The sequence below is a fragment of the Enhydra lutris genome, unplaced genomic scaffold (assembly GCF_002288905.1).
Source record: "Enhydra lutris kenyoni isolate GAN:26980312 unplaced genomic scaffold, ASM228890v2 scaffoldscaffold46, whole genome shotgun sequence".
NCBI lineage: Eukaryota > Metazoa > Chordata > Mammalia > Carnivora > Mustelidae > Enhydra > Enhydra lutris.
Window position 1 is genome coordinate 1,732,798 of NW_019154130.1, and position 22,948 is coordinate 1,755,745.

The 22,948-nt window shown below is 52.9% G+C and overlaps 1 protein-coding gene across 1 annotated transcript in view; it reads right to left on the reverse strand.

Moving 5' to 3' along the window:
- The window catches only part of LOC111156437 (transmembrane protein 132C), a 196,597-nt gene that overhangs the window by 81,696 nt on the left and 91,953 nt on the right, over positions 1-22,948 (reverse strand). Inside the window, exon 4 of the mRNA XM_022517341.1 lies at positions 20,382-20,528. Coding sequence (XP_022373049.1) covers positions 20,382-20,528 — 147 coding nt within the window. The remainder of the gene's footprint in view (positions 1-20,381; positions 20,529-22,948) is intronic.

Sequence of the window (22,948 nt, forward strand, 5' to 3'; positions counted from 1 at the left end):
TCAGAGACTTGCAGCGTACTGTGCCCCGGGACGCTCCAAGAAAGGGGGTAAGAATTGCATGATTTTCCAAACTTCTGTGACTAGCGAACCAGGGGTCAAGGTGTTTGCTTGGAGGAGTGGGTCAGGCAAGAGGATTGTTCACGTCCTCTGTGCCCCAGCATTTTTGCATAAAGTGGCAGTTTTCCAACACATTTTGGAGCAACAGGATGGTCGATACATACTGAATGGAAGACATTTGGAATGTTTAACAATGTAGAAATGTTTTATTAATAAGGTGAGCCAGGGTTTGCAGTGTGGGCAGAGCTGGGGCGGTAGGTGGAGATGTGCAGGGAGGGAGGGGGTCCCTTCCTTGGCACTTGCTCTCCAGCCCACCAGCGGGCAGACCCGCTCTGGGGGCTGAGGGAACCCCCCACTGCACCCACCCCCGGTCTTACAAGACGGTACGCTCACCACCTCCACGCAGGGATGCTTTCCCCTTTGGTAGTGTTTCTCTCCTTGCTTCTTTGTGTGCTTGGAGCAACGGCATTCTACTGTAGAGACTCTGGGAAATTGATGTAATTTTTGGAAGGTGGGGTGATACGGGTAATCCCCTAAACATAAAAATCCCCAGTACCTTCCGTTTGGAGTAAAGCTTTTAGTATTTTGTTTTTGCCTTTTGCTTTCCTAATTATAACTGTCTTTATTAGTTGTGTTTGTTTGTTTGTTTTTTTAGTAGGCTCCAGGCCCAGCATGGGGGTCAAACTCATGACCCTGAGATCAAGAATCACATGTTCTACCAACCAAGCCAGCCAGGTGTCCCTGTCTCTATTACTTATTTTTTTAAAAAAACACCTTACAGTTTCCCATCCAGAGGTAAGCTTAATAGGAGGAAAGGATATACTTGGGAAAGAATTTGCATCTGATAAAATAATCAGATAAGAGGTAGGCTTAGAAGGGAGAGATGACTTTGGATAGTGGGGAACAGAAAGGAGAGGGTGTTCTTGGTGGGGAAGCAGGGTGAGCCAGGTTGTGAGTGGGTACCCAAGAAGGCTGATCGGGTCGGGGACAGGCTAAGGGGAGGGTAAGTATTCATGTTCACTTGTTGGCTGTGGCTGTCTGATGGGGGCCTGGGAGGTCGGGGCAAGACACCGCCATCAGATCGCCTAACACTTCCCACGGTGGGCTGTGCATACTGTACTGAGATGATAACAAGTGGGACTGTCTAGGGTTGGGAGGTGGGAGGAATGCAGCTTGTCTGGCTTCGAGGCATGACCTACATTCTAATTTCAAATGCATCCTTCTGTTCATACAAAAGAGAAGGATTAAGACAAAAGCTCTCTTGGGGCATCAGCGAGGAGGAGGGAAAGCTTTTAGGATCTCAGGGTTCCACTGGAGTGGGGAGAAGTGGGCTTCAGACCAAGCGTTTAATTGCATTTACTTGTATGTTTTCCTTCTATTTATGGGGAACGGTACCGGGCTTTTCATATCCAGTAATGGCAAAGTTTCCCCTTGAAACAAATTTATTTCAGTAGCAAAAAAGATGAGTTGACTTTAATATAAAACACTAAATAGTCATAGTACTTCTAATCTGTGGATCCAGCAAAAATTGTGAACGGTATTTAGGGAACTCGGCCTCCCGTACCTGGAGGGCCCCCCCGCCCCCTACCCCTGGACCTGTGTGAGGTCAGCCGGGAGGGAGGCGGGACTCCGAGGCTTCCAACAAGGCCGTGAGGACTGGCCCCCAGTGCAGAGAGCTGCTCTGCTGGAGGAGGGAGGGCTCATCGCATACCCTAGGGGAAGTCAAGGCAACATTTCTCTTTGTAACCCCGAGATGAGATCATAAAACTTAAAAGATCAATCACTGCTTCAGGGGGGAAAGGCCTGAGTGGAGATCTGAGTTAATAAGAACAGAGTGCAAGGTTCCCGGAGGCGTGGTCCAATCCCTTTATGGGCCAATTACTTTACAAGAGGCATGTTTCCAGGGCTTGGGCACCCATGCTCATCTAAGAGCTCAGTGCATCATTTCACGGAAACAAGGCTTTGGTTCCAACAGACGCCTGGGAGAAACAACCCTGCTGGGGGGCGGGCGTGTCCCCTGGTGTCTCCCATTCCACAGGAGGCCAAGGGCCACGACCTCTGGATAAACATGGCGGTGTACCCCATCTTCATCTGCCAGGTTTTTCTCCCCAAAGTGAAAAGAAGCTGTAAAGAATGGGCTTAGGAGCCCAGGTCTGTGTGGCTGATGGATACAGATGTGACGGTCTGTCTACACTATGGGACATTCCTTGGCTGTGAGAAAGGGGGAAATCCTGCCATTTATGACAACACCAGGACCCGAGGGCCTTACACTAAGGGGCGTAAGTCAGACAGAGGAAGACAAATACTGTATAATACCACTTAGATGTGAAATGTGAGAAAAACAAACAAAAACCTAGAAACAGAGTAGTGTGGTGGTTGCCGGGGGCTGGGCAGGGATGGCGAGACGTGGGTCCCAGGGTACAGACTTCCAGTTCTCAGAAGAATTCATCCTGAGGGCGTGATGTACAGTGTGGTGGGTATGGTTACGAATACCGTGGTGGCAGGTGACTGTCCTCTGTGTCATCCCACATCACGGCTGCCCAGCCCACTGTTTACCCGCTGACCCCCTCGGAAAGGGGCTGTAGGCACAGGTGTCTCCACACTGCAAATGGCTGCGCTTAAAATAATACACAGTGGTAAGGACCACTGGGGAATGCGTCCTCTGCCTGAGCTGGCCAGACCTGGTGTCAGAGGGACACACGTGGTCCGGTTTCGGTAGTGTGGTCTGGTTTCTGTTCATGCATCTGCTGAGGCATCCACAAGGGTCACACACGCCCAGAAAGAGAAGGTGACACAGACGGGACTCTGGAAGGAGGTCTTACCCGAGACCCATTCATCGGGGGGCTCTTCCCCAACACACATGTCCAAACAAGAAGTGTGGTCCGTGAAGGTGCTCCTGTGGTGTTATTTGCAAAGGGGACAGACAACAGAAGCACATTGTGAATGGCTGAGCTCCCGCGTGACCCTGGTGTACGTGGGTGTGCACCTGTGTGCTCACGCCCGTGTGTCCCCCGTCCTGCACCTTCCTTCTTGGACCTGTCCAGTCCTTGTTGGTGCAAAGGGACCTCACAACGAGAAAATGACCCCAGCTGGATTCGCTCTGGCTTGGGGGCTTTTTCCTAGTTTTGCCTAAGATGGCCAGGATCTCCCATCCCCGCCTTCGCGCGCATGGGCACAGCCTGAAAACGAGCATGAGCTCAACAGGGAATGTGGTCAACAGGGAATGTGGTGGACGAGGGGCTCCGACGGGCGGCAGCGACGTCACTGTGTCTGAAGTTAGCCTTTGCTTTTACTCAACTTCTTTTTACCCCCCTGGTCTTTCACGATTTTGGCAAAAGACGGCGCGCTATCAAGGTTCTGTGCGAGGCAGCTGTGTAAGCGATCCTCGTTTAACGGGAGACAATGAAAAATTAATCCGAGCCCGACGTGAGTAAGTTTTCATGGAGACAATGAGACCCCTTGGATATTATCACCCTCCACAGAAGGTTGCTGACTGTCCTGATTCACCGGATCGCCTGTCAGGTTTTACTACTGTCTGCTCGAGCCGCGCCGGGAGTGGGCTCTGTCCCACCCAGCTAATAGAAAACGGGTGGTATAAATGGAAACTGTAACTCGTGCTTCTGTTTTCCTTCCATCCACCGCCCCCCCCCACCCCCACTCTTCCCTTTGCTCCTTGGGTGGAAAACCCTCCATCCTGTTCTTTTTGTGTGTGCGTTCTTGGGAAACAGACATCCATGCCCTCGGGCACCTTTGTTAAGGAAGGTGGAAGCACTTTCTCTTTTCCTCCCCATTTAGGAGGTCATGAGTGTTTCTAGCACCCATCGTTGTGAGACAGGGGCGTAAACGCCTTGCTTGAACTGAGTTTTGCTGAGGCGGGGAGGCTGTTAAAAGAACCAGGCCCCCAACCCCATGACAGGCTTGTCCTGACTGATGACATCACGTATGGTCCCTACTCACCCCTGTGACCTTGACACCCTCCTCCTGTCTGTCCCTCTGCTGGGAACGCTCTTCCCCCACAGGGCCAGGAGGCTCATTCCGGATTCATTGGGGGGTCAGATGTGACCTTCTCCAAGGGGACCCGCCTTACTGGCCCGGCCATGCTCTGCCTCAGTATCCCTCATCGTGCCTACCTCCTCCTGGCATAGCTCACATTGACGGTCCTCTCTGCCCTTTCTAGTCCCTCTCCTCTGTCTTCCCTGGACGGTGAGCCACCAGAGAGAAAGGTCTCAGTCTCCCTGGTGCACTCCAGCCTGGGGGAGGGAGTGTCTGGTGCAGAGAAGCGTCTGGAAGCATAGGTGATAAAGGGGTTCATGAAATTACCCGCTGCGGCAGTTTGTACGGAGTCATGCCCCAAAGCAATTCCTTCCAGCTCTCCCCTTGACTGTTTTCTCAGGCAGACCATCTCCGTGTCCCAGAGAGACTGCGCCTTCGCGTCTCGCAGCTGGGAGACGTGCTGGCCATCTGGGCTGCAGGAAGCCTGAACGGCCCATTGGGCCACTCCCAGCAGAGGTCCCGAGTTACAAAGCATCTGTTTCATGTACTACTCAGTCTCCGGCCTTGACCCCACTTTCTTGCCATCATTGTGCCCCTGTGAGTGTCACCAGTAGGCGAGCACCAGACTGCGGGCTGGGCTGCCTGGGGCTGAAGTCTCCACTCGGGGCTCACCAGCTGTGCAAACCAGGCAGTTTCTTCATCTCTGTGTGCTTTGGGGTCCCATCTGTGGACCACACACGATCATCACAGCAGCTACCTGGGGGGGGCATGGACATTCAAGGATGGTGTATAAAGGACTTGGAGAAATGCCTGGTGTCCGGCGAGCTCCGTCAAAGAGTGTGCTAGCCTTATTTGTTAGAGATCTGCCTTGGTTTCCTATAATATTCTACACCACTAAAACCCCTTTGTAGAAGAGGGCGTGAGTGTGAATAATGGAGCTGCTCGGGAGAAGCCAGAAGCCACACCCTGGATGGTTTGTTTTTCTTCCCTTTCATACACGGGGACATGGGAACCACCGCCTTCCACGAACGGTTACACTGAAGGTCTTCGTTGTGACCTGAGAGGCATTTGCTCTGCCACTTCGAAGACTCGCTGTTCTCCAGGCTGCAAGATGGCGTTAGTAAGGGATGTGTCTGGAAGGACACTGCTTAGCAAAGACATCCCCAGCATCACTTTCCCCTAACTCCGACCCCTCCTGAAATGTCCGTGCCTGTGGTCTCAGCCTGGGACTGGCCGTGCGATCGACGGTGGTGCCTGCTTCTTTTACCTCGGGGTTCTTCCCATCCCTGCTGCCCTATGCACGCGATGTAGACGCAGTCCAGAGGTGCAGGGTGTGCGGGACACATCCACAAGGTGCCAAGTTTGGGTCACACACAGGTGCTCAGCCTGGGACCAAAAGGGACCTCGGAGGTTTGGCCTGGTCAATTGAACACAGCTTCTCTCTGCTGCTGGACTGGCCCCTGGGAAGTCCTAAGGCTGAAGGTGACATGGCCGTCGTGTGACAGCATGGAAGCGAGAACGACTCCAGCAGAGGGGAGCGGTAATAAACCCAACACCTTCAAACAGAGGACACTGTTTTCAGTTGACATTGGCCAACTCTCTTGTGTGGATGTGAGTTGACGCCTAGCGTTCTACTTCTCTTTTTCTTTTCTCTTTTTTCTCAATTTGGGGTGGCTCTTCCTTCTTGAATACAAAGAACACTTTTGGTAAAGCCAGCTCTGGGTGGGCCATTCCCTGAAGGAGTCATTACACGGTTCTGACGTGGGGAAGGGTCTCAGAACACAAGTCCCACTTGAGTCTCCCCGAGAAGATCTGGAACAGGGACCGGATGTCCTCTGCAGGGTCAGTGAACCGAATTTGCTCTTCTAATGATGCACCCATCTGCTACGTGCCCTGTCCCAAACAGCGTCTCATTGTTCTCCTTGAAACCCCCCAAATAGCAGGAACCCCAATAATAAATACTTATACTTAATGCATGTTGGGCAATGGTATATAAACTCTTTCATTGAATTCTCAAAATGACTGTAGGAAGGGGAGTCTGGGGGGCTCAGTTGGTGAAGTGTCTTCCTTCTGGGGCTCCGGTCATGATGCTGGGGTCCTGGGATCGAGCCCCGCATTGGGCTCCCTGCTCAGCGGGGAGCCTGCTTCCTGCTCTCCTTGATGCTCCCCTTGCTCGTGCTCATGCATTCTCTCTCTCTCTCTTGCAAAAATAAACAAGAATCTTTAAAAAAACAACTGTAGGAGGGAGATGCTCTCATTGTCATCCCTGTTTTGCAGATGAGAAAACCAAGACACAGAGAAGTTCAGAAACTTGCCCAAGTCCCATCAGTAAATCGAGGTGTTGGAAACCACTGGAAGTCTTATTTCTGGGTCCCCACTCAGAAGCATCCCACGGTATCACCGACAGGACCCGGCAGCCCAGCTGGTGGTGTGGCTGTTTATGTCTCCCTACTCTGCTAGTGGAAGGTCCAGACACAGACATCACTGTCGTGCGGAAACAGCAGTCTATTTCCGTTCATCCTCAGAAATCATTTTCTAGTTTTTGTTTGTTTGTGTTTGTTTTGTTTCTGTGGGAACCTGATATGCCCTAGCCCAGGGAAAGCAAAGGTGAGCACCAGCTTTCCAGATCGGTTCCCAGATCAGTGGGTTGCAATCAAGGTTGCAGGTTGCAAGGTACAGGTTGACCCAACCCAACACAGTTAAATAAAACGAGGAATGAGACAATGTGTTCAGGTCCAAAAAGTCAGGAAGTTCCTTAGGAAAAACTGCCCCAAGTAATACGGTTGTTGGAAATACGCGTCAGTCATCGTTCTGGGCACTAGACCCCCGTTCTTACGCAACCTCGTCTCTCAGACTTTTTTAAACTGAACGCCGACAATGCAGGGTGTCCGAAAGATCAGAGGTGGCTGTCGATTTCTTTAAAACTTTTATCTCCTCAAGTTATGCTTCATCATTGACCTTCACGCGGTTCTTAGGCGTCAGTCAAATCATGGCCAAAGTTTTGCGCTCAGTTTCGCAAAGAGGAATCCCCAAAGAGGAGATGTGTTTCTCAGAAAGAACAGAGGATTCCGAGGCAGAATATAATTTGCTGCTCTTACCCTGCCAGGTGCTGCTGGACCGATTCCTTCAAATACCTTTGAATCTCAGTTTCTTCCCCTGTAACAAGAAGACGACAGCCAGGACCCTATTCGACCCTCAGCGGTTTGCCGTCACGATCAGATTCAATTTATCCGTCGGGGTGTTGTTGTAAACGATCAGGCTCCAGGAAGTCACGGGGACTTCTAGGTCTTACAATTTGCATACTCTTATCCAGTATCATTTTTAATCTTAGCAGTTTGCATGGATAATCCTGGAGTGGATAAAAGAACTCCATGTGAGCGATCTACCACCAGGCAAGAAACTAACTCCAAACTCGGTGGCTTACACAGACCTGGGCAGACAGCAGCGGCCTCAGAACCTCAAACACGAGACGGAGGAGAAAACTTCTGTCTTGCTCAGTCAGGAATCGGGGAGGGTCTCTGTCCCAGGCGCAGACCCTTCGGCCTGAGTCGATCCACACCTGCGTGGTGACCACCGTCTGCGCAGAAATGTGAGAATATTCAGTTGACTTGGCTTCTGTCTTTAACGTGAGCCTCGGTGCTTCCTTGCAAGGTGGAGAATTAAAGGCATGATGGATAAGGTGTCTGTGCCGTTTAGCCTAGTTCGTACACCGCTGGCAAGGAAACACTGTACCCGAGATGGAACGAGTAGGGAATAATAAGGACCACTTAGGAAGAATTAATGTGACGTGGGAAACGGACAGGAAAAACGTATTAGGTTGCCCCGGAAAGGCCGGCAGAACAGCCCACAGAAGAGCCTATCACCGGATCTTTGGGAAGAGAACCCAGGCAGGGCTCTGAAGGACTCATTTGGAGCGATTAGGGATAACCTCTCGGGGCTAAGAGACTGCCTCTCTTCCACACTCTTGTTTTGTTTTGTTTGTTTTGTTTTTTTCTCCAAGAACTGTTGCTGAATTTCCTCCTGAGCAAAGACCTCAAGTGTCCGGCCGACTGGAGGAGCTGGGCTGCCATTTCTGAAAGCGTGGTGCTCGTGGCGTGGTGGCAGAGGAGAGGGGAGAGGGGTCTGGACATGCGGAGACGCGTGCTGGAAGCCGTTGCTGGCTAATGCATTCCTCTCCCCTCACCTTGGCCTTCTATACTAGCTGCTTGTGTCCTCCCAGACTACCCCACATGGGTTTTCTATATATTCACCGACAATATTGCTTACAGACACGCACTGAAGAGTTTAAAGCCTTCCCGTTATTCTTCAGATACGGAAGGAACCACGTCTCCATGGGTGGGCATCCCCTGGCCTCCCTCGTGTCCACCTCCCGTGGGCTGGGCTGCTGTGTGCTGGGGCCCATCTTACATCCTGCCAGGGAGGACACCCCCAGTGGTACCGGCGCTGGAGACAAGGGTCCTGGGCTTTCGAAGGCCACGCAGAGCAGAGGCACTCAACCATCCCAGACCCCTCCATGACTGAAAAATACTCTTTAACGTCTGCGGCCTTAAACAAGGTTCCTTATCAAAGCAACTGACCCATAGCCTAAGCGAAACATGGTCCGATTATGAGTTCTCTCATACCACACGCCTCTCCACGGTGTCTGCCAGGGTTGCGACGAGGTATTTCCTGGCATACTTATGGTTGACTCCCTTCTTCAACTTTTCAAGCAGACGGTGAGTCCCTTGAGGTCAGGGTCCATAGTTGTCTGTTGAGCCCTAATATTCTCGGTGCCTGCAGGACCGTCAATAATTATTTGATTGCTGAGTACAAATACATAAAAATTCGGGTTAATACTCGGAGACCCTCCGGTCAGGCTTGGGTAGTCAGAAGCCTCCTTTCCGTGAGAGCTGAACAGGGGTTCGGAAGGCAACAGCAGAGGACTCCCTGCTTCCCATGCTTTGGGGGAACAGCTGGAGCCCTCCTGCTCCCTGCAGGTCTTTGAGCTAGAAGATGAAGCAGAATTGTATTTCCTCCTGATCAGCAAGTGTCAGGCTCGGGCAAAGCTATGAAGTTCTTGTCAACTGGAAAGCCATCGCACGAAGATGTCTGTTTGTCCGGCAGTGCTTAGCTCAACACTGGCATGTACAAATGGCTTCATGAATCCCTCACTGGGTGAAATCTATGTCCCCTGTCCTTTATTCCAGCCCTGGAGAGGATGAGAACCAGAGGGGACGGCAGGCGTGGGGGAAGGAGTATTGGAGCATGATAGTGGCTGGGTCTCCGCTGTGCGCAGCTCCCAAAGCCTGGGACACCCCCCCCTGCCCCCGCCGCCACTGGCTCCCAGAACGCTGTCCTTCCAGCTCATGCAAGCTCCTTGAACACATGTCTTTGTCTGCTCAATGGGGCAACATAACTCTAACTCAACGTAGCGTAACAAGCATCGTTCAATTACCCGGACGTTCAGCAAATAACCTTCACATTCTTAACACAGGACCTTGTGATCATGACTCTTCATCCAAACCACAGACAAGACAAGACAACCCCAGTCGACATACAGCTGCAAAGGCCATTCATGTGTTTGGTCACTCAGTATTTCAGACCCTTGTCTGTGCCAGGAACTGATCTAGAAAAGAATACAGAGGTGAAGACTATGGGCAGGTCCCTCACGCTGTCTACATTCTTGTGCAGAGGGACAGATGGTAAACGAACAAGGGCATTTCAAGGCTGGTGAGTTACAGGAGGAAAAGTCACTCAGGTGATCGGTGTGCAAGGTCATGGATTGCCACTCTGAGAATATGACATCTCAGCTAAGACCTAAAGATTAGAATGATCAACTCACACAAAGAGTCCAGTCAGAGGAAATGGCAGGTGCAAAGGCCCTGTGGCAGGACAAGTTAGGCTCATAAGGGACAGGCTTCCCAGAGGCCAGGGTAAAGGGAGATGGTGACTGATGAGAGAAGCATGGGGGTAAGATCAGGGGGTCACATTCAAGAGCTGGGGTTTTATTCCTGGTGTGGTGGGAAGCCCTGAAGTTTGAGACCAAGAAAGAGCTGCATGATCTGATTATGCTTTAAAGGGAATACAGTACTCGGGCCATTTTGAGAAGATTGGATGGCAAGAGTACCAACAGTGAGCTCAGCTTAGGGGAGAATTTCCAGGGGACCTAACCAGGGTCCTTGCAAGGCCCGGGTTTACAAACGGCTGGTGTTCATGGGCGGAGGCACCGCACGCCCAAGGGAGATGCTCCAGAAACACCGCAGGTCCCACGGCCACAGATGCCACTCCAGAGCTTCCCAGGAGGGACCAGGGGGACTGAGACCAACCCCCTAAAAGTCCGCAGCATGACTCCCATGTTAAGGGCTGCTTTCGGGCGACTTGCTAGCTATGTCACCTGCGAGGAAACAAAATCAGAGCACCAAGAGGTCCAACGCTTGTCAGCAATGTGTGGGCGAGGGGGATGGCGGCGGGAGTCGGTGCAGGCTAACACGTCAGTGTCCTCATTTACCCACGCCCACGCCATTCTGCTCAGCACATTTCCAGAATTTATCCCACAGACAGAGTCACAAAAGTGCAAGACGGTGTTTGCACACGGTGGATCAAAGTAGCGTCTCCAGGCAGAGGACAGAATCCACTCAAGGCCAGTGAACGGGGGCTGCTTTAGACAATCGATGCTTTATGCCATCATAAGCAAATGCTTTTAAGAGGATGGTGACGGACTGATGTGGAGAAATTACAAGATGTGTGGGTGGCTGGAAGAAAGAAGCAATGCTGTTTAATGTTGAAGGGGGGAAGAAATTGTGTGTGTGTGTGTGTGTGTGTGCATGCGTGCGTGCATGTGTGTACGTGTGCGTGCATGCACGAGTGTGTGCGTGCGTGCATTTGTGTATGTGCATGAGTGTGCGCGCGCGAGTGCGTGTATATGTGTGTGCACGCGTGTGTGCGTGCATGAGTGTGTGCTTTCACATGCCAAGAATGTCTTTGGAAAGGGGATGATAAAGGGCCGATGCTGGTGGGCTGAGGGAAGGGAGCAGGGTAAGTAGAGGGCAGGAGTAGACTTCTGCATGTGGGCCTGTTCACATTTTGAGTTTGGAACTCTGTGAATACATCACCTTCCTTCCCCCACTCCTCCAGAAGAAAATAGATTAAGAGCCAAAAAAATAAAAGCAGAAGGGGGAAATGTGCCTCAGTAAAATGACGAATTACAAGGAGCCTTCGACCTTTGGGTTGGCGTATACATAGTCAAAGCCAGGAACATTTGCCTCCCACCCCCAGGGGCCTGGAGGTTACCTCTGTCCCTCCAGCATCCATCTCCACCATCCCTTACATGCTCCGGCTGCACTGAGGACGGGAGCAAAGCACAGAGCCAACCAGCTGCCCAAACTCCAGGGAGCAAGTGAGCCCAGAGGACGGGCAGGGGGGCAAGGAGGAAGGGGAGCAGGACCGCTGGTGCAATGTTGGGGACAAAGTCTCGGCCAGCAGGACAGTGTGACTCCATGACTGACCCGTGCCACCAAGGGAAAGAGTTCTGTGCCTTGTCACAATTACAACGCCAGGAGGTCAGAGCCACGGTATGAGAATGTCAGCGAAGCTTCATTCCGTGGGGAACAGGAGAACGAACAGTCTTTCTGGACGTTGGCTATAGACTGACATCTTCAATACCCATGAGCTCAACACCCTAATAAATATTGTTATTTTTCCTCCCATTTGCACATGAGACCCAAAGAAACAGACTCATTTGCACAAACCCACACAGGTCCCAAGGAGAAGAGCTGAGACTAGGACCATGTTGCCTGGCGGGCTCCCGAGGCCATGCTATTGCTCCTGGAACCATCTTCCTTCATGGGATGCTTGGACAAAATGTCTCATTTTGCACAAATTGACTCGTTTGCACAAAATGTCCAACTCTGCGAAGCCTCTTCCAGGTGCCATGATTTTAACTCCCAGTGTCTCCTCTTTTTCTATAGAAGCTGATTTCCTCTGGGGGGGCTGACTCCCTCCACTGTAGGCAGGCTTGATGGGATGAAAATCCACGGATGCCGGACTCCCCAGCTTTTCACCATGGGATGGAGGAACCCAACGGCCACTGCAGACGTCAGATCAATGTTCAAGGCCAAAGCCAGCCCTTGGGTCTCCAGGAACATCTCCTCTTCTCTCGAGCTTCTCAAAACTTCTTCTCTTCCTGCTCACCCACCCCCAGGGGCTTCCAGCACATTCTCTTGGGAGAGTTCAGTTTCTATAAATGCCAGAACACACCAAGAACCTCAACCACGTTGGGCTTTAGCCTTCGGCACAGGCTGAGTGCGGGAGAGAAGGGATCATTCTAAGGAGAGACACACAGTGTTCACATCAAGAAATTCTCCTGCCACGGTGCTGACGTGAGTCTGTCGGGCCTGTAGAGTGGGCTGTGTGGGGACACGTCTGACATCTTCCTCTGGGGACCCGGAGCGCACGCTTATGTCACCGACTGGGATATTTTCATTTGTGGCAATCTGTCTGGTGTATTTTCTGTGGTATCTTCAAATCTCTCTTCAAGGGAAGGCTCGGTCTGGGCAATTTCCTTCAGAGAAAAGCAGATTATCTTGGTGTTCCATTCCCCTAAGCTCGCTGGGACTGTTTATACGAAGCAGAGATGAGAACACTCCTGTTCCAGGACTCTCCAAAAACAAACACCTGAACGTGATTACAAATATGAGGTCTGCAATCGAGAGTGCGTAGACGAACACCGAGGGGCATTCTAGTCACTGTTTTCTGTGACTTTTGCTTTTTGAAACGCTTCCGTCCTTTTATGACCTGCCTGATTGACTTGTGTCCCCTGGGCCTGAGCCGAAGCCCAATGGGCTTGGGGGATGCTCAGGGGCTGCTGTTCCGGGGTGGGGGCGTCAGCTGGTGGTCCAGGGATGTGCACGGACCCAGAGAATGCCGCCAGTGTAGACTAGCTAGAGAACGCCGCTGACCTGCCTCCCTGCAGAACAGAAGCTAGGTGACGAGGGGAGCAGGGATGAGGGACACCTGGCACATGGACAGGTATCCTGCAGGGCTGCCACCCAAGAGAGCTGGCAGTGAACAAGAATAAGGAACCAGAGGACGGACGTGTGTCTACAACATCTGCTGGAAACACAGGAGTCTGTGCGCCTTCATCTTCAGGCGGGATCCCGTGGGGAAAATGGGGGAAGCTGAATGTCACAAAGGGTGGGCCTCACTTCCACGTCTTTCTAAAAGAAGCAGACCGTCTGGGCCGGGAGGGCTATTTTGCCGCAGGCTTGACCCGTGGAGGTTGGAGACAACCAGCCCCCTAACGCACGCAGGTGTGCTTGCTTCCAACATGGAGTGCGCGACAGGCTCAGACGGGCCCGTCCTGCGCACGACTGGCTTGCTGGTGAGCGACGCTCCTCTACGAGGTTCCTCTTCCAGGATCCGCACGGTGATTTTACGAATCGGAGCCAATGTTTGCAAACTGGGAGATGTCACATGGCAGTCTGGAGTTTTAGCTTTGCTAGAGGTTTCTATAAACCTGGAGACTGGGCAACGCGGGGACTGCCTTTCCGCCCAGAAAGGCTCCAGAGGGAGGAGTGGGCACTCTCAGCAGGCAGGTGCTCTCCGTCCTACTCTCCATTCAGCTCTCCCCGTACGCAGGGCCACCCCCTCCCTTCACCTGGCTGGCTCCTTCCGGTCTGCAGCCCACGCAGACGCCCCTGACTTTGCTTCACCACGTGGCCAGCCTCACAGCCTGCAGCGGCTGGACTGAGCACCCAGATCTGCCTATGTTTGCAAGTCTCTAGAGGACCCTGCCATCTCCCAGAAAGTGGGGGGCCCAGGCAGGGGCCGTAGAGACCTAAAGATGGGCACTACTGGTTTATTTCTATGAAAAAGTTAGCAACCACAATGCCCTGCGGCAGCAAACTAAGTAAATTAAGATTCTTGCACTTAATAACTTGCTAATCAGCCACGTAAATAACCAAGCTTGGGGCAGGAGCTTTGGCAGTGTTACTTTACAGGAGGAGACACACCACAGTCTGGTCCCAGCTGTATACAAATACTTACACGCACAATAATGGTGAGCATAAGGTGTGGAATCCGGGTTTATGGAGGCGTTTTTGAACATGTTTTTCCAAGGCTGAAAGGGACATATGGGCATGGAAGAAAGGCTAATCAAAAGAGAAAGAAGCAACATAACGTCTCAGTTTGGAGCTAGTGAGTCTTTAACACCAGCAGAGCGTTTACTTGCCCTTCCCAGCCCCCACGCAGGCACAGAGATACGGCCGACGCCGACAACACAGTTTGCATGTTGGAACTGTGGCTGTCCACGCTCACTTTAATTCGTGCAACAGACATGAGCATTTTCCATTTATTTATAGACATGCAAATTATTTCAAAACTTTTTTCTCATTTGCACAAATATTCAGTCGGAGGCTTCCTCCCTCTGCCTTCATTTCTTTGCTTCACCTGCCCAGTGGCGTGCTGACTCGGTTCAAGAAATCACCAGAAAGATTTACTGAAATATACAGTGTGTACAAAGCATTCTGTGAAACAGAAGTACACAGAGTATAGTTTTTGCGCTCTCAAGCGTGATGAAGGATACAGAGTATTATGGCTACTTACAGTTTTCATTTTTAAGATACTATGTTTGCGTCCTGGGAGACATTAGAACAGCAATATTTTAATAATAAAGCCCAACAGGAAAATTTTAAATGTCCAAGCGAAACAATTTGAGGGAAGGTGTGCTGTACACACCAGCACGGGGTATGACGCCCCATGGACAGTCGCTTAGGTGGGCTTGGGGACCCTCCCCCGGGGAGTCAGCCTCCGGGCCATGGAGGCTCCATCCCCGATGGGAGCTCCCTGCTCACTTAAAAGCATGTCCACAGTTCAAAGACACATGGACTCTCTGGCATTAGCTGGACTGCAGAGAGGGAGGCTCGGATAAAGCGTCAGGTAAATTGTATCTCAGAAAAAAGTGCAGCTTGGGGTTGGGGGGAGTCATGGTCAGCTGAGCCTCCCTCCAGGCAGGGGTCACCTCCCAGCTGACGAGGTTCTTGCTGGATCAGACCCCAGCTGCTCATGCCAGCCCCGCTATCCAGGTTTAAAGAAAGATTCAGGATGGGGAAGGAGACAGAAAGCCAAGCCAGAGATGCTCCCTCTGGAACATTCACCAAAAGTGCCTTGGAGGGCACCCCTGGGGGGCAGTGGCTGGCCACAGCCTTCACCCTCTTCCTGCGGGCAGGACACAGAGGCATTTGCTTCCTGCTCAGTTCACTCAGACTCAAGGCCCTGGTGTGGGGGGCTCTGGACAGAACGTGAATGGCTCTGTTGGCTCACACCCTGAGTATGAAGTACGGCCTCGGAGGCCGTTAGCTGAGTTTGCATGATTGCAGAGATGCTCAGGCTGTTGAAATACTAATCTCGGGGTTAGAACGAAATGCAACACAATTAGGTGTGCGTGTGGACAGCTGCCAACTCTCTTCCTGGATCTGAGGGTTTACGGACAGATGGTGGCAGGACCCCAAGCCCAGAGCTTCTGGGCTCCGGGGAGAAAGCCCTCCATCGACGTAAAGCCTTGGTGGGCAGCTTTCCTAACAAATTCTTCCTCCAAGTTGTACACGGAAGAGGCCATTCCACCAGGGAAGGAAGTGGGGGCCCTTATGTTTCTGACAATCCCAGACCCTGAGATGTGGCTCCATGTCTAAGTGATTTTTCAGATAAGGGACGGGGAAGACAGAAACCCTCACGTAAGGGAAGTTATATGGTCAGAGAAAGCACCTGCCTGCCCAGATCCCTGGGGAGCTCCGTGGCGTCTATCACAGCTGAGAACCATCTGTGCCAAAGCAGAAGGGGGCAGATTTTATGCTCTGCAACCATCCATCATGTGCAAGGATTGCCTCCCAAAGATGAAAACTCTCTGGCTTTCCCAAGCGTGAACCAAAGCGCCCCGGGGCCCAGGACTGTGCTCTGAAGGATGTAGGTGCAGGGCGTCAGAGCAAAGCCTGCTGCTGGGGACTGACTCTGTCCCCCCATCCGGAATTCATCTCTGGGAGCCCAAACCCTTCACATGATTGTACTCGGAGAGGGGACCGCTAGGGAGATAATGAAGGTTGACTGAGGTCATAAGGGTGGGGTCTGAACCTGATAGGACTGGGGTCCTTATAAGAAGGGACAGCAGAGCTCTCTTGCTGTCCCTCTCTCCTTTTCTTTCTCTCCCCCCCACCCCAGGGCATGCAGAGGAAAGGCTATGTGTGGACACAGCTGGAAAGCCAGGAAAAGAAGTCTCCACCAAAGCCAGCCCTGAAAACAGCTCCATCTTGGGCGTCCAGCCCCCAGAACTAGGAGAGAATAAATGTCTGTCTTTTAAGCCCCCATCTGTGTGTGGCATTTCTTTAGGGCTGCCCAGCTGTCCAGCAGCCCACGCAGGTGCACAGAGGCCGACAGGGGGCTTGAAGGGGGAACCTGCGGGGGTGGAGTGGGCACACAACACATTGGCCCAATTCATTGCCTTTATCCTACTACAACAGGAACATGCACCAATTATACCTCTGTTCTAATCACCGAGGATTATCATTTAAAATAAACCTTACAGTTTAATACTGACTGCAATGCACATTAGGAACAAGCAGACAATACATTGAAGGATATTATCACTAAAAATAAAGGTGAATTTAAAAAACCCAGAGCAATTTAAAGTTGATTCAAAGGAAAACTGACTCGAGCCCTGATCTGAGCGTCCACGAGGAGGTGTGATCCTGGGCAGGTGCCCGCCGTGGCTGACAATCCCGTGGGGCTTTCCATTTTCCAAGCTGATTCTGCGGCGTCCCCCACAACATAACATCCCTTGGATGCACTACTGTCCTGTGCCAATGAACCAGGATCCTCAATTTTTAGTGCAACAAGTCTCGCTAACTGAGGCAGGAACTGTAAACTTCCTTCTGAATGAACTGGACTGAGTCAAATGGAGAGGGTAAGTCGGCTGAAGGAGGACGGTTGATGCTCCGCTAAGGGAAGGCAGGTTTAAGCCACTGGCCTGGGATCCACATCCCTCTGTTTCGTGGCCCAGCTACTTTCCCGGCATAATTTCTGCAAATCTTTTCTATGTCACCTGCAGCCAAACCACACCCCTCCACCCGTCCTTCCCCCCGTCCTTCGAGGAGAGCTCACAGGCACCACTGCAGAAAGCCGTCGGGTGGGGGGGGCCCGGAAGAGCTGTCAGCCTGACGCTCCCAGGGAGCACCACCTCCTGGCACCCACCCTCCCACGCACGCCCCTCTCCAGAGAGCGGCCCAGACTTGATTCCAGTGAACAGAATACAGTAGCAGTGTGCGATGCCACTTGTGAGATTAGGTTATGAAATACTCCAACTCCCATTTGCTGGCATTTCCGTTCTCCCAGGACCTTCTCAAAGGCTTAACTTGGTGGAGGAGGGCACCCACCAAAGAATAAGAAACCGAGGCCCACGGCCCTCCAGCCCTCGAGGACCTGAATCCTGCCTGTGACCATGTAAGCCTGGGAGAGGGTAGGCTCTGCCGAGCCTTCCGATGAGACCGTGGTTCCCGGAGGACGAGATGCCGACTGCCCCTTAGTAACAGGCCCTGGGGAAGGGGCCCCGGTTAGGATGGCCCAAATCCCTGACCCATGGAGACCATGAGATAGATAATACATGTGTCCCCTTCTGAACTTGTAAGCTTGGGGGGGTGATCAGTCACACAGCAGTAGATAACAAGTGGGCGTGGCCTTTGCTCTATAAGGAGAGGGGAAGAAGCCCTCCTTCCCCCCCCGGGAGACTTGCACCTTCCGTGACAACAAACGCCCTTATTTGAGTTGGGGTCCTTTGGGTCCCAGGTCTCCACACAGAGTTCAGCTTCCTTGATGGTGGGGGGTGGTCAGGACCTGACTCAGTGTTTGGTGGACATCCGTGCACAGCTCCTCCTCCAAGGGGACCAACCAAGATTTTCCTCGGAGCTCAGTGAGGAAGGCAGCGAGCGTAGGACCCCCATCAGCCGTGTTCAGGGAAACAGGCTTTCCAACAACAAAAAAGAAGCTCCCCTCTCTGCAAACACATGTGTGCCCACAGCAGACTTCCCAGAGACTCAGCTCAAACAGGGTCACCTCTGGGACTCCTGAGAATGTGCGACCATAGGGCTCCCCTCCCTCGCTCTGAGACGCCTCCCGACTGGGTCATGAAGAACGACGTACATGCGTACCTTCACCGTTAATGAACACCTACACTTTTATTTGCCTAATCAACACCAATCTTACGGGTTTGTTAGACTTTATGTGTGTTGGATTCAGGAGACTTAATTTTGCCTCTGATCTCCTGCTAATACCAGGGGGACGCTGGCACACATTTTTCTGGTCCCTTTTTTCACGAGCTGAAACATTTGGACACACAACCCTCACCCCATGTGATATACTGACATTCCTTCTTTGGGGGAGGATTGGGGGAAAGGTTGGTGTTTGAATCAGGAAGCTGCTGGGACACCAGATGTCTCACTGGCTACACATTAAAGGAAGGACCGCGGGGAGAGGGCTTATGATCAAAGAACTGGGTGTTTCTAAACCAAGTGGAGAATTCGCAGAATTATTTTCTTGGCAGCCGTGCAGCGTTAAGTTAAGAAAACGTGTCCGATGATGGGATATGTTTTTCTTTAATGTTACTCCCTTCAAGAAAATACACGAACAGAATGTATCGAGAGCCCTAAAAGTGATCAGAATTTTTGATTGTAAAGAAACCACCTTAAGCGCAAAGAGAATTGGATAAACCTTTATGAGAAAGACGGTTTACTGCTGCAGTGTTTGTAAAAATAAAAAGAAAAAGAACCACCACAACGTCCGAGGACGTGGGCAGGGTTATTCATGCAACGTTAAATCTGCATGACGGAACGCCGCAGGGCCGCTAAGCCATTTCTGAGGACAATTTAATGTCAGGAGGAAATGTGTTCGACAGGAGCGAAAGTGTCTTAAAATCTGTATAGATTACGATACCGGGTTTGTGAGATAAATACGCTGACTGCACGTTTACCGTGTGTATAAAACACGGGAGGGGAATGGACCAACTTGTCAGCCGGGGGTTATCCTTTGCAGACAGAATACTGATGCATTCTTCGACGTTTCTCCCCTCGCTTAACTACGCTTCACAAATACTTTAAAGTGAGACTGTGTTAATTTTACATGCAGTAAATAGTTCTTTTAAATAATAATCCGGGTGTCTGCATAGAATCTCACATAGCGTGTCCTTGTGTCCTATCATCACTGATGGTCACCCCAGGTTTAAATGTCTCCTCACTGCCATTGGGGTCTAATCCTTCACGATTCGGACACCAGCTCTGACGTGGGCATTTCCCCCCACCACCAAGCGGCGCTGCCACACCGGCTGGGGTCCTCCAGTTCAGCGCCATCCTGAGCCGGTCCACCCGGAGAGGGCATGGGATCCCCCAGGGGAGAGGCGGGATCCCCCAGGACTGCCCGCCCCCCCCACCCACAGGTGACAGTGGCAGGTGCAGGCTGTCCCCTGGGCTAATCATGAGATTCACATAGTATGAATTAATACTGTAGATCCCAGGACTCAGAGAAACCCTTACTGACCAGGGTAAAGGACCTAACTCAGGAGCAGGCAGATGGAGCAGACGCACAGGGCAGGGCATGGGGGAGGGCACAGGGCTTCACGTCCTCTCTGGGTGCCACACGCCCCGAATCTCCATGGGCTCACCTACCTGCAAGCTCTCTGAGACCCATCCTTTGGGTTTTTTCTGGAGGCCTCATGACGGAGGTAAGATGGATGACACCCTTGGCCATTGATAACTGAAGTCAAACTCCAGGCCCTCTGCCCCTGGGAGATGTTGGGGGTGGGGTTCGGGGAGCCCAGGTGCTTTCCAAAAGTCACCTCATTAACGTTAGAAAAGTCACCTTTGCTGCCTCATCCATAAGGAAACTCTCAGGGTTTTAGGAGCCCCATGAGGGGAACAGGGATGAAGCCCAAATACGTATTTCTTATTATAAAGCACGATGTCACACCCTCTGTGCAGAGTGAGCACTTGGAAGAAAGCAGCGGCTGCTAGTCCAGGGGGGGCAAGGGGAGGTGACACAGCCCAGGGACCTGAGCCCAGGAGGAGTGCATGCCTGAGGCTGGGAGGCAGAGCCAACCACGCTAACAAGCCTCTGCTCGAAGCCCAAACAGCAGACGCAGAACCAGAGCCGAGCCTGCCCCGCCTGGAGCCAGCAGAGGGTCCTGCCAGTGACAGAGGTGCCTCCAGATCTCCAGGCCGCGGGGTTCACAGCTCCGCTAAGCAGCGGGTAAATGTGGGCGTCGAGCAAGCCTTCCAGGCGGCGACCTGGTCCCCGGAGCCCGCGTCATCAGGCCTTACCTGTTGCGCGCCCCGGACCCCAGGCGCTGGCACAGCACGGTGGTCGTGGCGTGCTTCCCGCCATTGCCCAGCTCCTGCTTCACGTCCCACTGCCGGGGCTCGCTGGTCCGGGTGCCCAAGATGTTTACCCCCTTCTTCACCTTGGCTCTGCGGGCAGGAAGACAGGCGAGAGAGAGCCACGGCGTTAAAGACCTGGCTGAGCCAAGGGGCCCACGCCCCACGACCCCGCTGCGCCCCACGACCCCGCCGCGCCCCACGACCCCGCCGCGCCCCACGACCCCGCCACCCACCCTGCTTGCTCCGTTGTCCGCGTTTCCGTAGCCCGTGCGGAGGCGGGTGGAGGGCAGCAGGGGGAAGGGTCCCTAGGCACCCCCACACCGAGAAGCAGCCTCGTGAGGCATGCAGGGGGAGCGTCCGCCTGCCTGGGACGGTCGATCTCATGTGGGGCACGTGGCCATGTCAGGACACGTTTCTGGTTGTCGCTACCGGGTGGGGGCTGCCGTTTGGTGGGGAGAAACCAAGGACACAGCTAACCCTCCTGCCATGTCCAGCCCGGCCCCCGTGACACAGGCCCGTTGGTTGGGGGCGGGGGGGTGTCAAATCTCCCGCAGAGGCTTGCACTCTGGTTTCACGACTCTGTTGCTGTGTGGTCTCAGGACAACTAATAACCTCTCTGGGCCCCGAGTCCCCCTCTGTAAGGGATCTGCTCCCAGAGCTGAATGAAGGTATGCATGCACACACAGAAAGAGATTAAAGCAGTGTGAGGTATACAACAAGCACTTAATAAACGTGAGTTAGGGCTCCGTTCCCACATCCTGCTGAGCGTGACCACCGGGCCTCCTCCGGGAAGGCACGGACCTGAAGGCACACAAGTCAGGATGTGGGAAAAAAAAGCTCTCCTCCAGGATCGATGTTCTGGTCATGGCTCAACCCCTGTGACCCTCACCGCTCTTGTCAGCAGACCCATGGGACGAACTGTAGGTGGGACACAGATGGCCACATGTCCTCCCTCCCTTACACCTCCCCCCCGAGTCTTGCTCCCGGGAGGACACGAGTGCTGTTTGGAAAGACAAGGTAGGGAGAGGACTTGCACGGCTGCTGCAGATTCTGGAACCTGGGAGAAGATGCAGGAGCAGGACTCCCACATGCAGCTGCCCATGGTCAGCAGGAAGAGGGAGAGCGCATAGGGCTGATGCCACAGTCGCCCGTCCCCAGGATCGGTGGTCCCAGCCCCAACGTGGGAGGAGTAGACGAGGCTAGAACAAGGAGAATTTGCAGAGTCTGCTGATGAAGCAGCTGGATGCAAGGGTTCTCCCCCTTCCCACCCAGCGTGGGGAGTACAGAACTCTGCCTCGGGGCTGGGGGACCCCTGGGGTGGGGAGCGTGGGGTTGCTGTGGTGCAAAGAGACAGGCGACGTGACCCTCTATCAACTGATCACTGCAATTCCAAGCCTCTGTCTCCAACGCTGGACCCTCTCCCTCCAGGAAAAAAGCAAGGTTCGGTGTGGACACTGGCATCGGCGCAGGACTCAGGAGTGACCCTGTCCTGGGGGGGGTGCTCCCTTCCAGTCTGGCTGTCCCCGAGCTGCCCCATGCCACCTGCACATGCATTTATACCTGATGTCCCCGTGCTTTCTCAGCATTTGAAACCCAAACGTGTCCCTCCCTCTTTTCAAAAGTTGCTGGACTCGGGTGTAACACAGGGATGACAACGAGTTCCTTAAAGAAAATCAATGAGGAGGGCAAACTCGGAACACAGAAAGCCTTTTTTTTTTTTTTAATATTTTATTTATTTATTTGACAGACAGAGATCACAAGTAGGCAGAGAGAGAGAGAGAGGGAGAGAGAGGGAGGAGGAAGCAGGCTCCCTGCTGAGCAGAGAGCCCGATGTGGGGCTCGATCCCAGGACTCTGGGATCATGACCAGAGCCGAAAGCGGAGGCTTTAACCCACTGAGCCACCCAGGCGCCCAGAAAGCCTAACTTCTGTCCTCCGATGCATCTGTCTCACAGTGAGCTAGAGTCTGCACATAACATGCTCTCCCTAGAAGCTTCTAGAAGCCACTGGCACGGCTGCTGCTGGAATGAGCATCTGTGCAGTGTGAGGAGGGGACGTGTGGGGCGGGGGCCGGGTACCACCTGGTCTCTGGCCCTGCAAGGCTGAGTCGGCCAAATCCGATCCGCAGAGTATGTAATAAAGGAAAACGTATAATTAGTTGCTATTACGGGCCGGACGTGTACTTCCGTCTAAACCCACATGCCGAACCCCCACCCCCAGGACTGGAGAACATGACCTCACTTGCACACAGAGGCAGTCCAGCTCACGGGCAGCTATGGGGTGGTCCTGTGCAAGGACCGGTGACCTCGTGTGCCCCAAAGAAGGAGCAGCTGCTAGATGGACGGCATACTGGGACAACGCCACGGAAGGATGAAGCAGCCATCCGTGCACCCTGGAGAGAAGCCTGGGGCCAGGTGCTCCCTCAGAGCCCTCAGATGGGACCTTGATTCTGAACTTCTGGCCTCAAATCCATGAGATGACCCACCTGTCCTTTAAGCCACCACCTGGTAC